The sequence below is a fragment of the Vulpes lagopus genome, chromosome 12 (genome assembly GCF_018345385.1).
Source record: "Vulpes lagopus strain Blue_001 chromosome 12, ASM1834538v1, whole genome shotgun sequence".
Taxonomy (NCBI): domain Eukaryota; kingdom Metazoa; phylum Chordata; class Mammalia; order Carnivora; family Canidae; genus Vulpes; species Vulpes lagopus.
Genome location: NC_054835.1, coordinates 35,301,920 through 35,323,283, shown reverse-complemented (window position 1 = coordinate 35,323,283; position 21,364 = coordinate 35,301,920). Strand labels below are relative to the sequence as shown.

Genomic DNA, 21,364 nt, shown 5'->3' with positions numbered 1-21,364 from the left:
AAGTTGCCACAGCCCCTATTCTGCCTTCCCACTCAGATTGGTCTGGCCACTTCACTTAGAATTTCTTAGCTCGGTTTCCTGAGCAGGGTCCCAGTGACCATGACTTAATGGCCTTGTGTTTTGGTGGTCTCTGATCTTGGGATTCAGCCACCTGGATCTTTCTTCCCAAAAGTGTCCCAAGGATGATCCCCTTGGAGAAAATGACTTGAGAAGCAATGGTCACCATCTCAAGGTTTCCAAGTGACCCCCAAGTGAGCAGCAGGCTGGATGGGTCGAGACTAGTCATCACAGATGTTGTCAGAATGACCTTGAAGGGCCCGGATTCCTTTGGGCAAAGGGGAACATGAGAATACCCTTGGGGGGCTAGGCCACTGAGCTTGTGCTTCTGTGCTCTCACACCTAAACACACTAGCACCCAGAGCAGGGCAAGGCTGGTGTTGCGGACTGCCCCACTACCCGCCCCCCCCCCCCCACTCTCTCTGCTCTCTGGGGCTTCACAAAATATTGTCCTTAGGACCCTGGCATCTGGACTGCCAGACCCATTCTTTTCTTTTCTTTCTTTCTTTCTTTCTTTTTTTTTTTTTTAAAGATTTTACTTATTTATTCATGACAGACACAGAGAGAGAGGCAGAGACACAGGCAGAGGGAGAAGCAGGGTCCCGAAGCAGGATCTGTGCAGGGAGCCCATGCAGCACTCCATCCTGGGACTCCAGATCATGCCCTGAGCCTAAGGCAGATGCTTAACTTCTGAGCCACCCAGGGATCCCTACCAGACCCATCCTATTCGGGCTGGTGAGTTTGCAACCAGACATGCTGGAGCAGAGCAGGGGGCTAGAGCTATTTAAATTTTCTAGGGCAGAAAGATTCTCAGGACCCCGGTCACAAAACTGCTCTGACAGGTCACCTCCCACCCCCGGGAGACCTTTGATCCTTCCGGGACCTCAGGTAGGGTGCCTCGTGAGAGGAGAGGCTGGCTCTTCTCCCTGAGGTTAGACTTCTCAGGGGAGGGGCGCGGTTCCCCTCATCCTATCCTACCGAATCCATTCTCTGAATTCTGCCAGAGGCCTCCTAAAAAGAGGAAACGCGAAGGGGCTAAGGAACTCTCTAGAACCCCCAGCCCTGCCCAAGAGGAATGGATAGAAAAGCATGGGTGCTGATGGGGGAGATGGTGGCAAAAAGGGCGTTTGCTGGAAGCGGGAATACGGGATCTTCATAATCATGAAGGATCTTCCCAGTAAAGGCAGCACCGGGAGGAGGGGACCAGGGGGCACCGACCGACGACCCTGCCCCTCCCCCCCCCGAATCAAGAAACCAGGCAGAGAGGCTCTGGGGGCTGCTTTTATGGGGACGACCTGACAGAGGGCATGGTCCGTACAAAACCGGGAACAATACATACATATATATATTATATACAGAGACGCAGGCCTGCGGGGGGCGGGAGGGGCGGTGCCGGCCGAGAAACCGGAAGCGCTCCGAACCCCCGCCCACCTGGCCCCGCCCCCTCCATCTGCCGCGGCGACGGGGTGAAGTGCGTGGGCCCGGGCACTGAGACAGCCAGCTCTTTGAGGGGTAGGGGCACGTCTGGGGGTGGGAGGGGGGCGCCCGAGAAATACTGATCGATGGCGTGGTCTATTTACAGGGGACGAGAAGCCCAAACAGATGTGATGGGGGTTGTCTGTTTTTAAAAACTGAACAAAAATCCAGTCTGGGGCAGGGGCAGGAGGAAGAGGCAAAATGAGAGATGGATCCTGAAAGGGGAGGGGACCTGGGGGGGGGTCTCACCTCCCTTGGTCCAAGCCCCAATTTGGGGTTAAAGTGGGGAAACGGAGCAGATTTCACTTAGGAAGAAGCAGGCTGCCAGCAGGGCAGCCCTGGTCTCCAAAAAGATGAGTAGTAGTAAAATTTTGCCCTCCAGTCAAAACCTTGGAAAACTGTGGGTGTGGGCGGAGTGAGGCTGAATTTGCGATGTTAGTACAAGGCTTCCAGGTGTGGCCCTGGGCAGGGCAGGGCCTGGCTCTCTGGTGGGAAATGTTCCCCTTGCCTAAGAGCAGGGGCTCTGCAGCCAGGCCCCCAAAGCTGACCTCTCCTCCCTGGCATTCCCAGGCTTGGCCAGGAAACCTGGAGCCCTGAGAAGCCACAGAACGGTTCCAGGAGGAGGTTATGGCTATTTGGCACCTGGGGGTGGGGAGGCACAAGGAAAAATTGAGGGCTGCTGCCCTAGGAAAGGGGGAGCTGGGGACCAGGTGTCCTGGACTCTCCCCTTCTCCCGAAGGATGCATGAGAAATCAGTGCAGGGCCAGGCCCAGCCTCCAGGCTCAGGGGTGAACTCTGTCCCTCCTGGGTGGGGGGACCGGGATGGGTGGAGGTGTGGAGGCAACCCCTCCCAGCAGGAGGGTCAGAATGCAACAGAGACAGCACAATGATGGGGGACAGGGAAAGGGCCAAGAAGGTAGAGAATCTCAAGTCAAGAGGCCCAGGGCCCACCTAGGAGCCCCATGGGCAGGGAGCAGCCTCCAGGTGGTGAGATGCTGGGAGAGCCCCCAGCCCCATTCCAGTCCAGAGACAAAGGCTGGAGGTTGATTGTAAAGTCTGGCAGTATGGTCTGCAGGTCCTTGTGTCCATCTACCACCCAGGCCAACCCTCGGCATCCCTTGGCCTTTGTGCCATAGCCCCATTGGGCAAGAAGGAGGCCATCCTTCCAGCCACCTCTGTCTGCCCAGGCCCTCTGGTCCCTGAAGCTGGGGGAGGTGGGGCGGAGGGTGGGGGAGTCGGGGCACCTGTCCCCAGGCTGGTAGGGGGCGGGGGGGAAGTATTGAGGACAGGGGAGGGAGGACAATGGGAGGGGATTAATTATTGTCCGGTCAAGGAATGATTCCTGTTAAGTAGAATTGGAATTCCTCAGTGTTTGCAGGTTTCCTTCCAGTTCTGAGATCTGGCAAACAAAAGGGAGAGGGGGTCAGGCCTGGAGACCAGGATGGGCCCTGCCCCTTCTGATCCCCTAGTGGGGACATGACCCTGAGCCAGCAGTATGACTCTCCTTCTCTCCCTCCAGAATCCACAGAGGGGTGCTAGAGGGGGGGATCACCTGCTGCCCCCTCCGTACACCCCGGTCCTACCTTGTCCAGGAGCTTATCCATCTCCTCCTTCCTAGCCAGCTCCGACTCTTCCAGAACCCGGCGCTGTGCGGTCTCCTTTTTCAGGAACTCGATCTCCCTAGGGATTGGCAGGGGACAGAAAAGACCGTGGATAAGGGTGTGTAGTCTGATTCTCATCTAAGGGGTCTCGGGTCCTCAGCCCTGTCCTTAGCCCCACCTGGGAAGCTCTGTTCCTCTCCCTTAGGCCTGGAGGCCCCAAGGCTTCTGGGGCCTGACTGCTGGCTCTGGAGCCCAGTCATTCTGGGCCCAGTACCCCCATCGTGGGGCCCTCCCGACTTTTGTGCTCCCTGCCTCCCGACTCAGCAGGGGTGGGGAGAGGCTGCCACTAATGGCCTCTCAGCCGGTCCTCCCTGGGCCAGGCCCCCTGGCTCCCAAGCCCCTGGCCACGTACTTCTGCTGGTAGTCCTTGATGAGGCGTTTGGCCTTGCTGTACTTTCGCTCCAGAGCCTGGTACTGGGCCTGGGTCTCCCGCAGGTGCTCATCCACAGCCTGGCACAGGCTCTGGGCCTCGCCCCAGTAGCCCTCCAGTTTCTCCATGCGCTCCTTGTTCTCCTCCACGCTCTGCTCCAGCTGGGCCTTCTCCACCCGCCACCGCCCCTTCTCCTGCTCTAGGCTCTGCAGCTGAGGGAGGAAGGGTCAGCTGGGATTGCAGGGGGCCGCAGGGAGCTGAGAAGCACCCCCATCCTGGCACCAGAGCCAGTGTCTGGATGGCTGCTGCATTGTGGAGCCCATGGCCCGCCAACTACTCACTCTCCTTGGCTGAGCCTGAGAACTCAAAGCTGGAGAGGGAAGAAGTGGGGGCTCAGCCTCAGAGCCCTCAGCCAGCCCCCCGCCACTGTATTGTGCTCCCATCAGGCAAGAGACCAGGTCAGTCACTGACTAACTCTGTGACCCCAGGCAAGGTGACTTCCGTCTTAAGCCTCAGCCCTCACATCTGTGAAATGAGACTGACCCCTGGCAGGCTTACAGGACTACAGTAAGATGGCAGGTGTGAAAGAGTGGGCCAGGTGATGGTCACCATCGCCCTCTGGCCCTGCTGTGCCTCTGGGCCTGCTGACCAAGCCCTGGTTCTGTGGCCTCCTAAGCAATCCTGGCTCCTCTCTCACCTTGTCTCCCAGCTCCCCACAGGCACCCCGCCCCAAACCCAACCCCACCCACACAGACCTATGCCTCTTTTCCAGGACCTCACTGCTGTGACTTCACTGCTGCACCAGAGCTCAGCTTCAAGCTTCTGCCTGCCCCACCAACCTCGTTGTCTGCAACACCACTTGCTAGACACCACTTGTGTCTTCCGGCACAGAGGCCTGCCCGCAGATCCTCAGCCTTGCCACAGGGCCTTTGCCCATGCACTTCCCTCTGCCTGGAATGTCCCTACCTCCTCCCCACCTTGCCCATTATTTTCCACTAGCTCACCCTTCAGCTCTCTGCTCAGTGTATCACTTCCCCAGAAAAGTCTCCTGTGATTCCCTCCAGCAGCATCCCCTCGAGCACACACACACACCCTGGCTGGATCAGACTCCCTGCTGCACCACTCTGGGAGCTCACCAAGCCTGCACTCTCCTGCAGAGCACCATGTCGGTTGGTAACAGTATGGATGGACATCAGTGTGCACACTAAGCTGCACAAGGGTGGCAGTCAAATCTGCTGCTGTCCTCCGCAGGGATTGGAACACAGTGGGGCACTCAGAAGGTACCCTATAGGTGTTTACAGTTGAAAGCATGAACAGAGCTTTGACTCGCCCCTCCTTCCTGCTCTGCATCCACCGCAGAATGCAGCTCGACCGCAGAAATGCAGCTTCAACCCACCCTTCCAATCCATGCCCTCTGCCTGCCATGTGGGCAGCCCTGGCCACCATTCCCTCCAGGACACCACTAGGGCCTCCAAATCCTGCCCACCCTCATGTCCTCCCAACTCGTAGGCAGCAACCTTTGCCCCCTGGTGAGCCCCATGTGGCCACAGGACCAAGGCCAGAGTCTTTAGTGGGTTGGTTCCCCTGCCAGCCTCAGCCCTCACCAAAAGGCCAGCTCAGCCTCCCACCTCGTCCCCACAGGAATGGCTGCCACAGTCAGTGGGCCTCCTCCGAGCTCAGCCTCTCTTCCCTGGGTGGTGCCCTTCCTTTGCCTCAGTCACCAAACCCTGCCTGCCCCACAAGGCTCAGCTGTGACCTCTCCTCTCTCCATGTATGGTGGATGTACCATGGCTGCATGGCCCCCATGCGCCCCTCTCTCCCTACCACATTGGAAGCCCCATGGGAATTGGGACTCCTAATGTCCAGGCTCAGCTGGGGGCCCAATGCAGACTTTTAATATGAAGTCTGTGCAGGCTGAGTATGTTGGCACCCAGTGTGCTTTGAGTAGGTGTCAGTGCGTAGTACATATGCGTGTTTGTGTATGTCATGTGTGTCACCATCTGGGAGCGCCAGCATCAGCCCCTCAGTGAGAATGCACATGTCCTGTGACACTCCTCCTGAGAGATGGCTGTGCCTGTCTATATTGCAGCAGACAAATGTAGAGTCTACATATCCAGGCTGAAGCACCTGGGTATAACGTCAGGTGAAGACTGAGTCCTGTGTCTCGAGGTCCACATAGAGTGGGCATCTCCAGAGATCTTGGTGAGCAGGCCTGGGGGTGGTACGTGCCTCAGGTGCAGGCTGGCATGAGTCAGTGTGTGTATCTCTGAGTAGTTTGCATTTATTGCTGGGCCTGTTTGTAGAGGATAGGTATGAGACAGAAGAAATGTGAAGACCTCTAGAGTGACTTGGTGTGTCAGTATAGTAGCTAATGACTTGACGTTTTACTCCGCACTTTTTATGAGCCAGGCACTGTGCTAAGGATTTTATATGCCTTCTCTCATTTAATCCTCACAATGGAACATACAGCATTGGCACTATTATCATCCCATTCTATAGGGGAGGAGACTGAGGCACAGAGCAGCAAGTGGATGGTGGCACATAGGGGTCCAGAGCTCAAGCTTTTAACACTCCTCTCCCTTGCCTCAGAGCAGCTTGTTCTGTATCTGCCTGTGGGTGACCTACGAGCATCAGTGTAAGCAGTTTGTGAGGGTGGAGGGGTCATCCCCCAGCCCTCCCTCTGCCACATTCTTACCTTTCTTTTTAGCTGCTGGATCTCTGCCTCAGTCACAGCATGCTTGATCTGGAGCTGGGGGGGCAGAGAGGCAGGCACTCAGCTCCAGCTGGAGTAGGCAGTGCTTCAGGGCAGGATAATGGCCTGCCTCTGCCCTCCACCACTGTAGGGACCCCCTCTTCCCACCTCCTTGAACTTGTGCACCAGCTTCTCGGGCTCCATGTCCACAGGGGACAAGGCATCCTCGTTTTCTGCCAGCTCAAACACCTCGATGGCCATCTCGCCACCCGGGAACGTGGGGCTCAGCTCCTCATCCTCGTCGGTGGCATATTCTCCCGTCTGTGAAGAGAGCAAGGAAGCTGAGCATCCTGCCCACCTCAGCCTCCCTGGGCTCTGATGAGCAGGACTTGGACTGGCAACTGTCTGTCCCTGTCAGTCTGGGAGCTACCCAGAGCTGTGGGTCACGCCTCCCCCATCAAGCTGGGGTCACACTGTGGCATAGTCTGCATCTTCACCCAACAGCCTGGGGAGTCCCCAGAAGGCAATAGGTAGTTCCTCCCAGAGACTGAGACCCCTGAAGAAACAGCCTATGCTTTTCCCCTCACACCACAGGTCCCTTGAGGTCTGGAGCAGGCTCATTCCTCAGATTAGGCCCCCTGGGGGTAGAACTATGTCTTCCCCTCAGAGTGGGGACTGAGCCAACTGAAGGTGAGCAGGAAGGCTCTGTGAAGACAGAGTGTTACTCCTCCATCAGACTAAGGGTTTTTTGAAGGAAGGGTCTGTATCTCCTCCATCACTCTGGGGCTCGCCCAGGATAGGGAATGGTGCCCTGGCCTCCCTCAGGAGACCTGGGAAAGCAGCAGAGGCACAGGATGGGTGTAATGCTCCGTCCAGCCACCAGGGGGCGATGAGGCGGCCGGCCAGGCCCGGTGTCCCTACCTCCTCATCATCTTCCCCGTATTGGGCGTATCTCTGCTCCATCATCTCCCGCTGCCACCGCTCCTGTTCCAGGGTCTGCTGAATTAGCTGGGCCACCTCGCTCTGCTCGCCTGGCCGCTCCCGGCCAATCATAAACCTGCAGGAGCAATAGCGTCATCCACCCTGCCTCTGTCTTCAACTGGGTGATAGCATCATCCTCTAGGCTGGTGCTCCCGTCTCCACACCCAGACCCTCCCAAGGGAGGTGAAATGAGATGGCTGAGTCCAGAGGCTGTGGGGTGTTAATAATGAATGGGGGAGCTGGGGGCCCTTACTGGGTTTCTTTCCTGGGACAGCCAGAAGGCCTGCTAACCCTCGAAGCCAGTTGTGGGGGAGGGGTGACATCAGCCAAACCCCCTGCTGGGCTGCAGGGGACAGCAGTTCAGGAGCTGCCAGGGCAGGGGGCTCTTCCCCCACCAGGGGACAGAAAGCGAGGCTGGGGAATGGCAAAGCTGACCCATCCCAGCAGCCTGCTTCGGCATTCCCCTGCCCTGGGGCTGTGCAGGGGTATCTAGCGTAAGCTCCAAGCCCCCAGGCTTCAGGAAGGGGCGGGATGATGGTGAGTGGAGATTAGGATGGAGAGGAAATAGTGGAACTTCCAGGCACTAGCCCCTCCTCTCTGTGGCCACCCACATCCTGTTTCTCTCCACCACCCTTTCCTGGGGGCAGTGCCCCTTTTGGAGAGGTCAGGGAGTGGTCCCTGAATATTGTGCCAGAGAGAGACATAAGGAGCTTCTAACCCAGTTCCCTTAATTGACAGGCCCTCCCAGGGCCTGAGAGTCCTCCCAGGATTACAGAGCTGGTGAGGAGGGAAGGATGAAGTGCCTGGTGGGGGGACCCCAATTTGGCATTCTCCTTGCACATCTTGGCTCTTCAGTGAGTGAGTCACAGACAGGCAGGGGAAGGAGAATAAATCCAAGAGGCCAGTTTGGAGGCGCAGCAGACCATGGGCCTCAAAGCCTGAGTGCTGGTGGCCAGCAGCATTCAGGGGTTTGGGAGGGGAATGGCAGGCGCTGGGCAGGGCTATGAGCACAGCAATTCCTTCCAGCAGGGAGGCCAAGGAAGCTCCTTTATGAGGTGGGCCACTCAGAACCTTATGTGGGTGTGGGCAGGCAGGCAGAGTGGCGGGATGAGGCCAAATCTCCTGTCTGCTCCCCCTCCCCACCCAGCCCCGCCTGGCCAGTGCTTACCGCACACGACCTTTGGTGTTCCGGAGCACGGAGGCTGCGAAGCTCTGGGTGACTCCAACCAGACTCGTGCCATCCACCTCGACCAGGAGATCATTCACTTGGATCCTGGGAGAGGCCACATTGGTTAGGGGGGGCTGTCCCAGGGGAACTGGCGCAGAGGTAGTGGTGGTATCCCCCAATCAGAAACTTGAGGCTCGGTCCCTGCTGGGTCCTGGTACTTCGTCTACTTGTATAAAATGCATGAGGCCAGAGGGTCAGGGATCGGCCGGACCCACACAGGGCAGTGAGACCCGGCCAAACAAAGCAGACACAGGAAGGACCAAGAGGGGTAGTGAGCACACTTCCTGTGCTAATCACACCCTTGTCCCCTCCTCCATCGACAGCGCGGTGTGATATCCACAGAGTTCATTATCACCATGCACTCCAGCAAAGGCCCAAAGCATAGGTAACACACAGTCCTCTTACGTGTCCATTTCTACAGACCCAGGTCTGCAGATTTTCTCCCAAATGCCAAGACCCACATAGCATACTCCTGTGCCCACTGCACCCCGATATGGGTGCACAGCCCCTACCACATCTAGATGAGGCACCAGAAGCCCTGGCTCTCCACAGTAGAAGGAGATAGATGGGGGTGGGTTAGCCTGGCCTGCCGACAGGACCCTTGGCCACCTCCTTCCTCCACTGCCACTTCCCCGCAAGCTCCAGGCCTTCTCTTAGGGCTCCTCTGCGGAAATGGAGGAAATAGCCTATTGTGAACAGCTCACCCGCCCCCCCCCCCCACATGCCCCTCATGCGGCTACTCTCTCACGTGGGCACACACACCCCCACGCTGCCACCAGGTGACCACAGGAACAGCTCTGGAAGTCCAAAATGGGGGAGGGGCAATAAGTGAAAGAGCAGGGGTGTCACCTTCCTTTTGTCCATCTCACATGCCACCTGGGCCACAGCAGGCAAAAGCACCCTGAGTGAGGCAACCCAAGCTCTAGAAGCATGACCCCAAAGTCACCAAGCCCCTACGGGGACACCAACTCATCTCAGTCACATGGAGGGAGTCTGGGTTTGCAGGTGCCACCACAAGGCACCCCTGATACCACTTCAAACAACCCTGGGGATGCCCGAAGCCCTTTCCCACTTCCCCTCTGTGATAGACACAGTGAAGTGGTCCACATTGGGGTCATCAGGCTCTCCAGGGCTCCAGGAGGCCCTCCCAACCCTTCTGACCCCTTCAGCCTCAGGTGCCAAACATAGGTACACATGCTCACACGTGCACACACACAAGTAGCAGCCCCGTCCCCAGGCACACCACACACCTGGGTCCCCCTTGCTCTCTATGCTCCAGCCACACCTGCCTGCTTTCCGTCCTCTTCCTGGAACCCTTTGCACATCCTACTCCCTCAGCCTGACTACTGCTCATCCTCAGGTCTTAGTTCCACTGTCACTTCCTCCAGGAAGCCCTCCCTGCTATCCAGAAAGAGCAAGTCCTGCTTCTGATGCCTTCACGGCACCCTGTACTTTTCCCACATTTTTTTTTCCCACATTTTTTGTGTGTCCACTTGGATGTCTGCCTGCCTCACCACAGCCTGTGCTTCCCAAGGGCAAGGGAAGTCCTCACTGACTCCCCAGGGCCTGGCTCCAGCCCCACCACAGAGCCAGGGATTCGATATTTGCCAAGTGAGAAAAACAAAAAGCTCAGATGTATCCACCAGGAACTGAGACTCCGTGTCTGTGCTCTCCCCACCACAGCCCAACACACACTTGAAACCAGAACTTATGATGCCTCCACACAGCCCCCCTCCTTGCCCTGCAAAGGATATAAGCGCCATGAGGACAGGGGGCTCACTCAGTTTGTTTACTGCTGTCCTCCCTGGACTGGCACCTCCATGAACACCTGAGCCCTGCACAGTGGCCTGGCCTGGCTCGGTGGCCCGGCTGGCAGCTGGCTGCGGTGGGGAAGGGGAGCCGGTACCTGCCATCCCGGTGGGCTGCACCACCCTCGGTCACCGTCTTCACAAAGATGCCCAGCTTCTCGAGGCCCATGTCGGCTCCAGCCCCCATGCCAATGATGCTGATGCCCAGGCCTTCAGAGTCTGCGGAGCAGAAAGTCATGAGAGGCTGGTGTTGGGAGGTAGAGGTGAGGTGTTCTGGCCAGGGCTTGTGGGGGACAGAGTAAGAGACATCCCCTGACCCCCTACCTCACCCCCAGGGCCCACCCGACCTCAAACAGCAGTCCCCATGCTTAGGGGATGTCCACAACTGGGGAAGGGACACCATCCTGTCCACCCCCTCTTTGCCAAGCCAATTAGGAAGTTCTTGGGTCACCCCCTGCCCTTTGCTCCCCCCAAGAACCAATGAGCAGCAGGACACACTGAAGGTGGAACCAGGCGGGTGGGTGGGCCAGAGACTGCCTACACGCAGATGAGGGGTGCGGAGGGATGGGACGGTGTGGGGGTAGCCATGATGGGGTTGGTCTTCTCTACGCACGCTCATCCATACTCACGGCCTCAATGACCGAAGACCTCCTGCTCTTCTCTCCACAGCTGTCCCCTCCTGTCTCACGAACCTCTGACATCCAAACTCTTATCTTCCCCCACAAACAGGCTCTTCCCGTCTGCCACTCCCTCATGGGGCCTGGAAGTCACCTGGATTCCTCCCTCCCCCTCATGGTCTCAGCCAGAGCCAAATAACCACCAGATCCTGCAGATTCTACCTCCAAGGACCTCTCAGGTATACCCACTTCCCCCATAGCCATCATCTTGTCCACACCACTGTGGTCTTTCGCCATCCACTTAGGACCCTTCTCCCCACAGCACAGCCTGATGCGGTCTTTCTAGAGTATGTTTCCCACGCCTTACCAGTTTCCCGTCCATCTTAGAAAAAAGGCAGTGTCCTCCACATAGTCTACAAGGCCCTGCATACTCATCTTGTCCTCGTGATCAAAATCTAGCCAAGCCTCCTCTCTCTTTCCCACATACTCCCCAAAATTCCCATCTGCTCAACGCAAGTGCGTTATTTCCTTGGGGACCCCACTGACCTGAGTCTGCATGTTGTGGCGGCCTCTCCCGTCCCTGCCCAGCACCTACTATAGCATGTAAGGACACAGTTAGCGGGCATTGGTGACTGCTCTGTCACCACCAGGCCCCAACAGAGCCCGGGACCCTGCCCACGGGGCTCTGGGGACTGGGCACCTAAAGGCGCAAAGTGTGGGCCAGCGGGGGGGCGGTGGGAGGAGCTCTGGCTGCTGGAGTCCCTGTGGCTGGGGGCAGTGGCCTCAGGGGCCCAGGGTGGAGCTGGCGCCAGAGAGGAGATTCCCCCACGCTCTGTGGCCTGGCCCTGGGCCTCTCACCCTTCTCCAGCTCTACAGGGAACAGCTCCAGCCTCTCCACCCGTTTCTCCAGCTCATACTCAGCCGAGGCGGCCATGGGGTCCACGTCCTCGTTGCGCCGGTCGTAGTCTTCGTTGGAGTAGGTACTGAACACCTGCAGAGGGGCCGCTAGTCAGAGGGCACGGGTGGAGCTGGTGCCCAGAGGCCACTGAGGCAGGCAGGTGCCCACTGGCGATCCTCTCCTGCTTGGGCCTCCCCCAGCCCCAGCATGACCCCAGCTGGAATGGCAGGCCCTTCTGGGGCTCCAGCGCATGGGGCAACAGAGAAAGGGATGCGGTTGCCCCAACCACACCATTACTTTCTTCCACAGCCCCTACTGGCTTGAGCGTGGCTGCTGGAGGAAGGAAAGATGGGCAATCCTCCAGAAAGCAGCAGACTCAGGAAGCCGGGTCTCTAGGTCGGAGACAGACCAACAGACCGGGACACAGAGAAACATGAGGACCCAGAGAGCCAGACGGGGCAGACACAGACGGCAGAAGAGTGGAAAGAACAGGCTGAGCAGGAGCAGAGGCGCAAAGGAGGAGGGAGGAGGAGGGAAGGAAGAATGGAGAAGATCCTGGAGGATGCCAGATGGGGAGAGAGGGGGGAACGGGTGTGAGACGCAGGGACAGGGGAGAGGGGAGGAGAGGGAGGAACAGAAGAAGACAGAGGGGCACCCAGGACCCAGCTGACCTGAACCTAAAGTTGAGGCCAGGGTGGGGGAGGGAAGCAGGAAGGATCTGCTCTGCCCCCATGGAGAAAGGGCAGCCCCCCACTGGAGGTGCCCCTCAGGTGGCAGGAGGTGGGTGGAGGGGAACGCCAGGCCCCTGTGGCTTTGCCTGCGTGCCCAGGCCTCAGTTTCCCTCCAGAGAAGCAGTGCTAAGGTGTGCCCCTTGTCCCCAATGCATTAGAAGGCCCTGATAAGAGCAAGGAGCTCAAGGAGCAGCAGTCTCAACACTGTCCCCAGTGAACCCAGCCTACGTGGGGCCCCAAGGCCTACCTGTTGTCCCCTGTGCCCCTCTGCTGTTTCCTTCCTATGTCTCCCAGTGAGAAGGGGAATTCCAACCCTCCTCCAGAGAACAGAGAAGCTAGGACAGGGGCTCTGTGGGAGGGCCTCACTCTGGGTCCGGGGGGGTACCCCCAGTGGGAGGTTAATGAGCACCATTTGGGGTACCATGACACGTTCATGCTTCATTGCCTGCAGCGACAGGTTGGCACCACTTGGAGCCAAGCGGGGGCGGGGAAGGGTGGGAGCAGCTCTGGGCCGGAGGCCTGTGCAGCTGGAGTGGAGCACCGTGTCCCCTGAGGCCCCTGCCAGGGCCCCCTCTCTTCCAGGAGCAGGTCCACGGGCACCCTGGCAGGCAGCAGACTTTTGTCCCAGCCTTTGTTTGGGCTCACTCAGTGTCACTCCCCACCAGAGCCTCACTCCCAAGGTGGGATTTCATAGGATGAGAAGTGCAGCTGGGAGGTCCCTCAATGTCACTACATCAGAGAAATCCAAGCTCTGGCCCTTAAAGCTCATCGTTAGTCCTGCAGCGGTCAGACTGCCCTTCTGACATCTGGCCATTGGCCCTCAAGCCCCCTGGAGGGATGGGCCACCCAGTCTGTACATAGGATAGGATGCAAGGTCTGCTGCCAAGGTCAGGGCAGGATGAGACTGCACCCAGCTGGGCCCTGGGGAATGGGTCACCTGTGACTGTCCCCATTGCACTCATGCCTGGGGCCTGGCAAATCAGCTCTGGCCCACTTTTGCATCTGAGTCCCCTGACCCTCACCCTCTGCTCCAGCAGACCGGGTCCCTGCAACCCTCAGTCTGGTGGTGGTCTGGATCAACCGAAGCAAGCCCTCCCCGATGCGATGCGTGTGCATGAGCAAGCCAATACACTGTGACCTCCAAAACACTCTCCCAGCCTGTCCTGGGCTTTGCCCTCTCCTCTCTTTTTAGCCCTTCAAATCCTGCCCCCTGCAGGAAACCCAGGCCTCAGGCTCAGAGGCCCAGACCGCCCCTAACATTGCCCACCAGAATGTGCCCAGCCCATCAGAGGGTTGGGCCCAGTCCCCTGCCCCAAGTGACAATGTGGCATTGAGCTCTCTATCCTCAGCAGAAACCTTCATAAAGGCAACAACTGGGTCATCCACAGAGGACCCGGGAGTCAGTGTCAATGCAGGGTGGGGGCAGGGAGGGGGAACAACAAGGACCTGAGGTCCTGGGGTGGGGGGGGGGGGGAGGAAATCCCCAGTAAGGTCAAATGTCAGACACACCACGGAGGCACCACATACCACTGGCTCCCACAGTCCTGTGAGCAACAGTCACCAGGGAGTCGGGGAGCACTGCTCCAAATCATGCGCTATTTTTTACCCAAAAATCAGGGTAAGGTGTCAAATATAGACAGTCAGAGGCCTAGGACTGAAAGACCAAACTCCATCTCTGAGGGGATCAGGCTGCTCAGAGAACTGATGAAAGGGGGGTGGGGGTCCTGACTCCCTCAGTGGTCCCCACCTCCTCCCCAGGTCCCAAGAAACACCCTCATCCTCTATCCAGGATCCCATAGCTCTCAGGACAGGGAGGGCAGAGGAGAGACTTGTAAGGTCGCAGCCTCAGAAGGGGGAGGGCTGGCCTGGGAGTAGCACCTTTCAGGCCTCAGCTGGGGTGAGAGGTGGGAGAGGGGCCACTGATATTCTAGGAGGGCTGGGAGGAAACATGGGCAGCCTCAGAGTCCAGGACCAGTTACAGAAACTCTGAGCAAAGAGATGAGGGCTTGGCTCTGGAGGGGTAAAGACAGGGTCCAGGCCCGGGAGAGTCCGAGGCCTGGACAGCCCCCTGCAGTGGATCTAGTGCTGGGCACAGCTGAGCCTGAGAATAGGGCCAGCTAGGCTGCATGTGCCAGCCAAGACTGGAGTGGCAGGAAGGGAGGAGGTGACCCAGGGCTCTTAATTCTTCCCGGGGATGTCCCCACCACTCCCGTTGGCACTGTTCTGAGGATCTCAGGGCACTGGCACCAGCCACAAACCAATCACAAGCGTGGTGGCAGGGATGGGGGTGCTGAAAGGCAGCTCCCATCCCTCTTTCAGGGCACCCGGAGAATGTGGCAAGAGGGCTTGGAGTTTGCCAAGGCCATGGGAGTGTGCCCTACCGAGCAGCCAAGAGCAAAGACATGTGGGCAGCTGCCAGGCGCCCTGGGGGCTTTCCCAGCTCCCACCCCCTCTCTTCGGTGTCCCGCCCAAGTCCCAGCTCCCTCATGGGCCAGGCTAGGCACCTGCTCCCTGCCCAACACCTCCACCTCCCCAGCTGGCCCAGCACAGACCCCAGGGAACAGGGCCCCAGCGCCAGACTAGGCCTTTTCCCCCCACCCTGAGTCACATGGCCCCAGCCCCGCTCACCCTCAAAGACCTGCTTCCCTCTTTCACTTCTGCAAACTTGGGGTGGGGGCTACAGACAGGATGCAGGAGGACTGTGGTCCCCTACACCTTCTTTTAGGAAGTTCTTGGCTCCTCCCTCCTCTATAGGGGGAGTGCAGGGGGGTGTTTCTAAGCTCTTCGTCCTCTCCCGCCCAGTGGGGTCAGGAGCAAAGTGGGGAGGGTCTCCTGAGGACACACACACAGACACACACTCCCCACCACCCAAGCCCCCAAGAGCCTCGGGCAGCCCCTGGGAGGAAGAGTGCCTGGGAGAGGAAGGGGAAGCAGGTGTCCCAGGATGCAGGTGCGGCCGGGCCAGGGCGGCCAGGGCGGCCAGGGCGGCCAGGGCGGCCAGGGCGAGGCTGCAGGCAGAGGAACCTGAGGGCAGGTCGGGGCAGGCCGCGCTCTGACAAACAAACGGTCCCCCTCTGACAAACAGCTGGAACTCCCCCACGCCCCCCTCCGGGCGGTAACTTCTGGGAAGGGGGCTGGGTGGCAGGGGCTGACTCAGCCTGCCAGGCCCGGCTGGCGGGCTGGCGGGCTGGCGGGCTGGCGGGGCGGGGGCGCCGGCGCGCACGTGGCAGGGGCGGCGCGGGGGCGGCGCGGGGAGGGGGCTCACTCACTTGGATGGGCGCCGTGCTGAAATGGATCTTCCGGCTCGGGGCCGGGTCCTCTTCTTCCGAGAGCCCCGGGATCTCCACGCACCCCGACTCGGGCTCATAGGGGGGCTCCCCGTCGTCCTCGTCCTCCTCGTCGTCCTCCTCCAGGGCACTGCCCCCGGAGTCCTCCCCCAGCCCACTGTAGGCGCTCACGTCCACCAAGTCCGCCTCCGAAAAGTCCTCCTTCTTGGACTCATCCGCCTCCTCAGGGGCCACGTCCGGGGCCCGGCCGTCGCCCCCGCCCCTTTCAGGCGCCGCCACGGGGGCCGCGGCCTCCTCGGGGGCCGCCTGGGCCTCGTGCGGCGCCTCGGGCGCGGGGCTGGCAGCGGTTGCCAAGGCGCTGCCGTTCTCGAGGGCCGCGTGGACCGTCACCTCCGCCTGGATCGGCTCCCCGGGCGCCGCCTCGGCCTCCGACTCCCCGCTCTCCTCCACCTCCACCGGCTTGATCTTGCGCACCTCCCGGGGCTTGGGGGGCGGCCGGGCCGGGGCCACCCGGTGCTGCGGGGGCTGCTGCCCTCCGGGGCCGCGCTCCTTCTCGGCCGGCGCATCCCCCGACGGGGCGGGCGGCGGCGGCGGCGGCTGGAACAGCCGGGACCGCTTGCTGACCAGCTTCGAGTTGAGCGGCGGCGCCCCGGCGGCCGCGGCCCTGGGCAGCCCCGGGCCGCGCTGCAGGCCGGTCCTCGAGTCGGCCTTCTCGAACACGGCGCTGAGCTGGCTGACCGTCGGCGACACGGCGTCGGCGTCCAGCTTGTCCAGCGCCTCGGTGCTGCCGTTGAAGCGCACCACGACGTCCAGCTTCCGGTCCTGCAGGCCGGCGCGCTCCTGTCTCAGCAGCCGCCGCGCCGCGGCCTCCTTGTCGCCGCCCGAGGCCGCCGGGGCGCTCCGCTCGAACAGCTTCCGCGTCTCCTGCAGCCGGGACGGCGGGTGCGGCGGCGGCGCGGGCTGCGCCGAGGGCGCGGGCTTGGAGTCGAAGCGGCTCACGCGCTCCGACACGCTGGTGCCCAGCTTGAGCAGGGCGCTGTGGTCCACGTTCTCGTTGAGGCTGCTGGCCCGCGGCAGCGACAGGCGCACGCCGCGCTCGGGCGCCCGCGGGGCCTCGGCGGGGCCCGCGCCGCCCGCCTCGCCCGGCGGCCCCGCCGTCGTGCCCATCTGCAGGAACATACTTTTGATGCGGTGGACGTTGGAGCCATATTTCTTGTGGTGGGCCGCCTTGGGCGCCTCGTCGGGCCCGGGCGCGTCGGGCGGCTTCAGCGCCTGGATGCCCGCCTCGTAGGCGCTGCGGTGCGGGGAGGCGCTCCGGAGGGGACCCCCGGGCCCCCGCGGCTCCGTCTTCATCATGGTGGGGGGAGGCGGGGGCGCATCCCCTCGCTTCCCGCTCCCCCCCTCCAACAGGCGGCTGGCCAAGTCGGGACCACCGCCCCCTCCCCCCGAGAAAAGAAACCCCGGAAGGCCTTTTGCAGGCTCCCCCAACCAGGCTGCCAAAAACAGTTAACCCCGCTTAAAAAAAGGGGGGGGGGGAATCTGCGAGCGCCCTGTGTGGGTCGCCTCCCCCAATCCAGCTGCCACAGCCACCGGCCCCTCTTCCAGAGCCCGAGCGGCCTGCTGCGGTCGCCCCCACCCAAATGAGAGAAGCGGCGGCCGGGGCCGGTGGGACCGCGCGCCCTGCCCGCGAAGCAGCGGCGGAGGCGCCGGCTCACATCGTCCGAGGCGGTGTCAGCGGGGCTGGCAGCCCGGGAGTCCCCCACCCCGGCCGGGGGCCTTGGCTCTCGGGGGGCCCGGCACCCCGGCGCCCATGGCTGCTCGGCCGGCCCGGGCCGCTCCGCCGCCGCCGCGCCACCCTCCCTCCCTCCCTCCCCCCCGCGCCCCGAGCCTCGGTCTTTCTCTGGCTCTGCCCGAGCCGCGGCTGCCCGACACCGAGCGGCTGCCCTTCTCGCCGCCGCCGCTGGGGGACTGGCACCTCTGGGTCCTAAAGGGATCGGATTTCCGGGGCTGGAGTCTGTGAGCCCTCCCCTTCCCCTCCTCCCGACTGTATCCCCTCCCCTGCCCCTCCCGCTCCGACAGCCTGACGCTGACCCCCCGCTCCCGGCCCGTGCTCTTCAGCCCTTCCGTCCCAACCGCTGACTGCGGCTTACCCAGACCCACCAAAGTAGGCCCCCACCAAATACTGGGGGAAGCGGTCCAGCCGCAGTGGTCTCACTGGGGGGGGGGAGGGGGGGGGCTCTTCACCCCAAACGTGAAGGGAGAGTCGTGGGGGCGGGGCACAGGATTGTTTCCTTCAGGGTCCTTGTAGTTCTCTAGTGTGGTTCAAGACCCTCGGCATCAAAATCGCTGGGCACTTTAAACATTTTTTAAATTCAGATTTCCGGGCCCTCGTCCAAACTTTGTGAAGCAGAATCTCAGAGGCCGGCCCAGGAACCTGCATTTTAACAATTTCTTATGGAGAACCTTTTGCAACCTTCTAAGGTGTGGAAGCTCCGCCCAGTGTTGCTGGCCTTGTGGTGGAGGAGGAAGGAGAATGGAGAAAGGAAATGGTCCTCATACCCCCCAGGTGGCTGGCGGCCCAAAGCTGGCCTTTGCCCTTTGGAACCCTGTAATGGGTTGTCCAGTCGCCAGCCCACTCTGCACCCAGGCTGCAAGGGAAGGGGTGGGTGGAATCCTTGTCTGCCACCCCTAAGGGGGCACTCGCCTCTCACACTGGGAGGAGGAATTCTGGAGGCCTGGGGCCAGAGTTTCACCAGTGAGAGCTCTGGCTCGGGTGTCCGACTGGAAAGGAGCCTGGCCACTGTGTGCAAGTGTGTGTTAGCTAAGGAGGCAGGGGGAAAGATAGTAGAGACTACCCATCCCCGGTCCTGACAACCCAGGAAGCTACTGTGATGCTCTCCCCAACCCCCATATACACAGCAAGGAGCCTGGGGTTGCCCCCTACCCGTCCCCCACTGCCAGGGCTGGGAGTTAAGGTCCACTCCCTAGGCTGTGACAGGTCCAGATGCGCTACTTCACCCCACAGATCCCAGAAAATGATGAACAGTGTGGACCCTAGGACCCAGAGAACAACTCAGGCACAAAGCCTCCCCCCACTCCCAGCTGCTTCCTGCATCTCAGGCCTTCCTGCGGTCTCTGCCTCCTCCCCCGCCCTCTTCTCTTCCATCCTCTTCCTCTTCTTCCCAATCTCCCACTCTCTCCCCAGCTTGCCTAGAAGGGCTGTTGTAGGGAATCCTCCCACTCCTCCACTGTAGGGGTGTCTGTGGGTTTTGCGGGATGTAAGCCGGTTAGCACGTGCAGAAGAGCGTGGGGGATGGGGTGTGGGAAGCTGCCTGGGAATCCTGAATATTGGGACAGGGAGGGGCCAGGAACCACGGGACTGGATCCCGAGGCTAGGGGGCGAGGGAAGATTTGGGCTCTGAGCAGGGACCGGAAGTGAACCCAAACCTCAGGCTTTCCAGTGCCACCTGCCTCTTTGCCCAGTTGCCCAGGACAGTTCCCCCTCCCCGATTTTATACTTTGGGATGGGACAGACTGAAGAAGCCATCCTCCACCTCTCCACCCTTTCTAGAAAACCTTTCAGGAACAAGCTTTGGGACTTGGGTTTCCAAGTTCAAAGTCTGGGACTTGAAACCTGCCTCCCCCGCAGACCCCCCCAACCCCACTGTGGAAGTTGGGGGAGACTGAAACCTCACCTAGTTGAGGGATGGGAGTTTGGGCATTGTCCCCAGAAGTTCTTGTGTGGACTGGAGGAAGGCGCAGGCCCCTGGGTGTTCTGCCCAGAATCTCCCACACCCTTTAGTGAGTCATCTTAACTGGTCCCAGCCCAAGGGGTCTGGGCCCACGCTTCTGGCCAGGTGGGGAAGCCAGCTCCTAAGGGTAGGAGGAGGAGCTGAGAACTAGCAGTCAGGCCTAGTGACCCTGGGACACCCCACCCCTAACACCTCCAGCAGCAGCTTGGGGTGAACTGGAATTGCTGGGAGGCTTGGATCTTGCTTGTCCTGAGACTTCCAAGGAAGAAACCCTTTTAAGTGCTTTGGGATGCATGAGGGTGGAGTCGGCCCAGAGCATGGATGGCTGAGGCTAATAATGACTGGGATTATTATTTCATGGGCTCCTGGTTAGCTCAGCGGACACCCTCAGCCAGAATTCCCGAAGAAGCTTTTATGGAGCAATAAGTGCTTTACCATCACTCCTTCCCTGGGGTCAGGCACCAAGCTGGTTGGCCTGCCAGACTAGGGTGGGGAATGGGGTATTCTTTCCTCTGTCCCCTCCCTGCTTGCCTGGAACAGGAATCCCCTCCCCCACCCCACCCCCGCAAGGAGGGTGGGGGGGAAAGCAGGTTGGGAGGATTATCATCCACCTGGAAAGGTTTAAACCTAATTTTCATTCCCCTGGCTATGATCCTCACCTCTCCTTTGGTTCAGCAACCCACGGTGACCTAGCCATCTTTCCTATTGTCCTTTGTGGCGTAGGCCTTGGGGGTCAAGAGTGCCTGATGGTCTTTAAATGGTGGTCCTTCCTCACCTCGCTCCTGGAGAGAGGGTGAGGTGGTTCCCAAAGTTGACCCACGAGCTAGGTTGCCAGAGTTCAAATCTTGGCTCTATCACTTGCTTGCTGTGTGACCTTGGAAAAGGAACTTAGTGTCTCTGTCCCAGAGGATAAACTGAGGAAAGTGTCTGGAACACAGAAGGTAGGGGGAATGGGGACGGAGATGCCTTTTCTAGTCCTTGCTAAAAGAGCTGGAGGCTTTCATGGGGAGAGAGAATCTGCCCTCCACGCTTCTCCTGATAGAGCCACTGGTTTTCCCCCTACCCCCAAATCTGATGAGGACCCTCCTTGAGGCTTGGTAGTTTTAAACACCGGGTGGGTGTAACGGGTGATGAAGGCAGAGAGATCTGTGATAAGTCCTGAGCCTTCAGCGCCCTGGGCTGGGGCCTGGGCTGGGGCCTGGGCTGGGCGCCAGGCTGGCTTCTCTTCCCAGCCCTGGGGCCTTGAGACTTGGCCTCTGAATGTTGTGTTTCTGTGGCCACAGTCATCTGAGCAGAGGCTGGCCTAGACACTGCCCTTCGACCATTTTGTGGGGAGCCAGTGCTCCCTGCCCCAATCATTCCCCTTCATCTGTCCTCCTCTGCCAGGGACTTGGACAGATAAGATGCTGGAAAGGCATGTGTGTTGTTACATGACTGCATAGAGGAAAACTCAAATCCGGGATGTCGGTGCTGGAGGGTCCTTTGAAGGCCCTTGGTTGACCTGTTCCCAGGGGGAATGGGGAGGGCTGAGACTTGCCAGAGGGAAGTGACTTATCCAGTTTTAGAGGAAAGACCAGGCTGTGGTTCACAAGGTCTGAACTGAATCATAGCTTCACCCAGTTGCTGGGTTACCTGGGACTAGTCATTTCCCCTCCCTCAGCCCCATTTCCTCAAAAAGCTCAATTTGAATGTCTGAGTGTGTCTCCTGAGTGTGAAGACCCTTGGTCTCCCCCACTCCATGTGGAACAGAGCAGAATAGAAGCTCTGAAGCCAGACTGTCTTTCTTCCTAACCTGCCACTTCCCAG

General features: G+C 60.1%; 1 protein-coding gene across 1 annotated transcript; it reads right to left on the bottom strand.

The window, feature by feature from the left end:
- Positions 1-1,325: 1,325 nt before the first annotated feature.
- On the bottom strand, positions 1,326-17,768 carry PPP1R9B (protein phosphatase 1 regulatory subunit 9B). The gene is made up of 10 exons (XM_041723870.1): positions 15,789-17,768; positions 11,749-11,881; positions 10,372-10,492; positions 8,406-8,510; positions 7,178-7,313; positions 6,425-6,577; positions 6,260-6,313; positions 3,547-3,776; positions 3,117-3,213; positions 1,326-2,932 (listed from the first exon to the last, which is right to left on the bottom strand). The coding sequence occupies exons 1-10, from the start codon at positions 17,160-17,162 to the stop codon at positions 2,879-2,881; spliced, it is 2,457 nt and encodes an 818-aa protein (XP_041579804.1). The 5' UTR covers positions 17,163-17,768; the 3' UTR covers positions 1,326-2,878.
- Between the last annotated feature and the right edge of the window lie 3,596 nt (positions 17,769-21,364).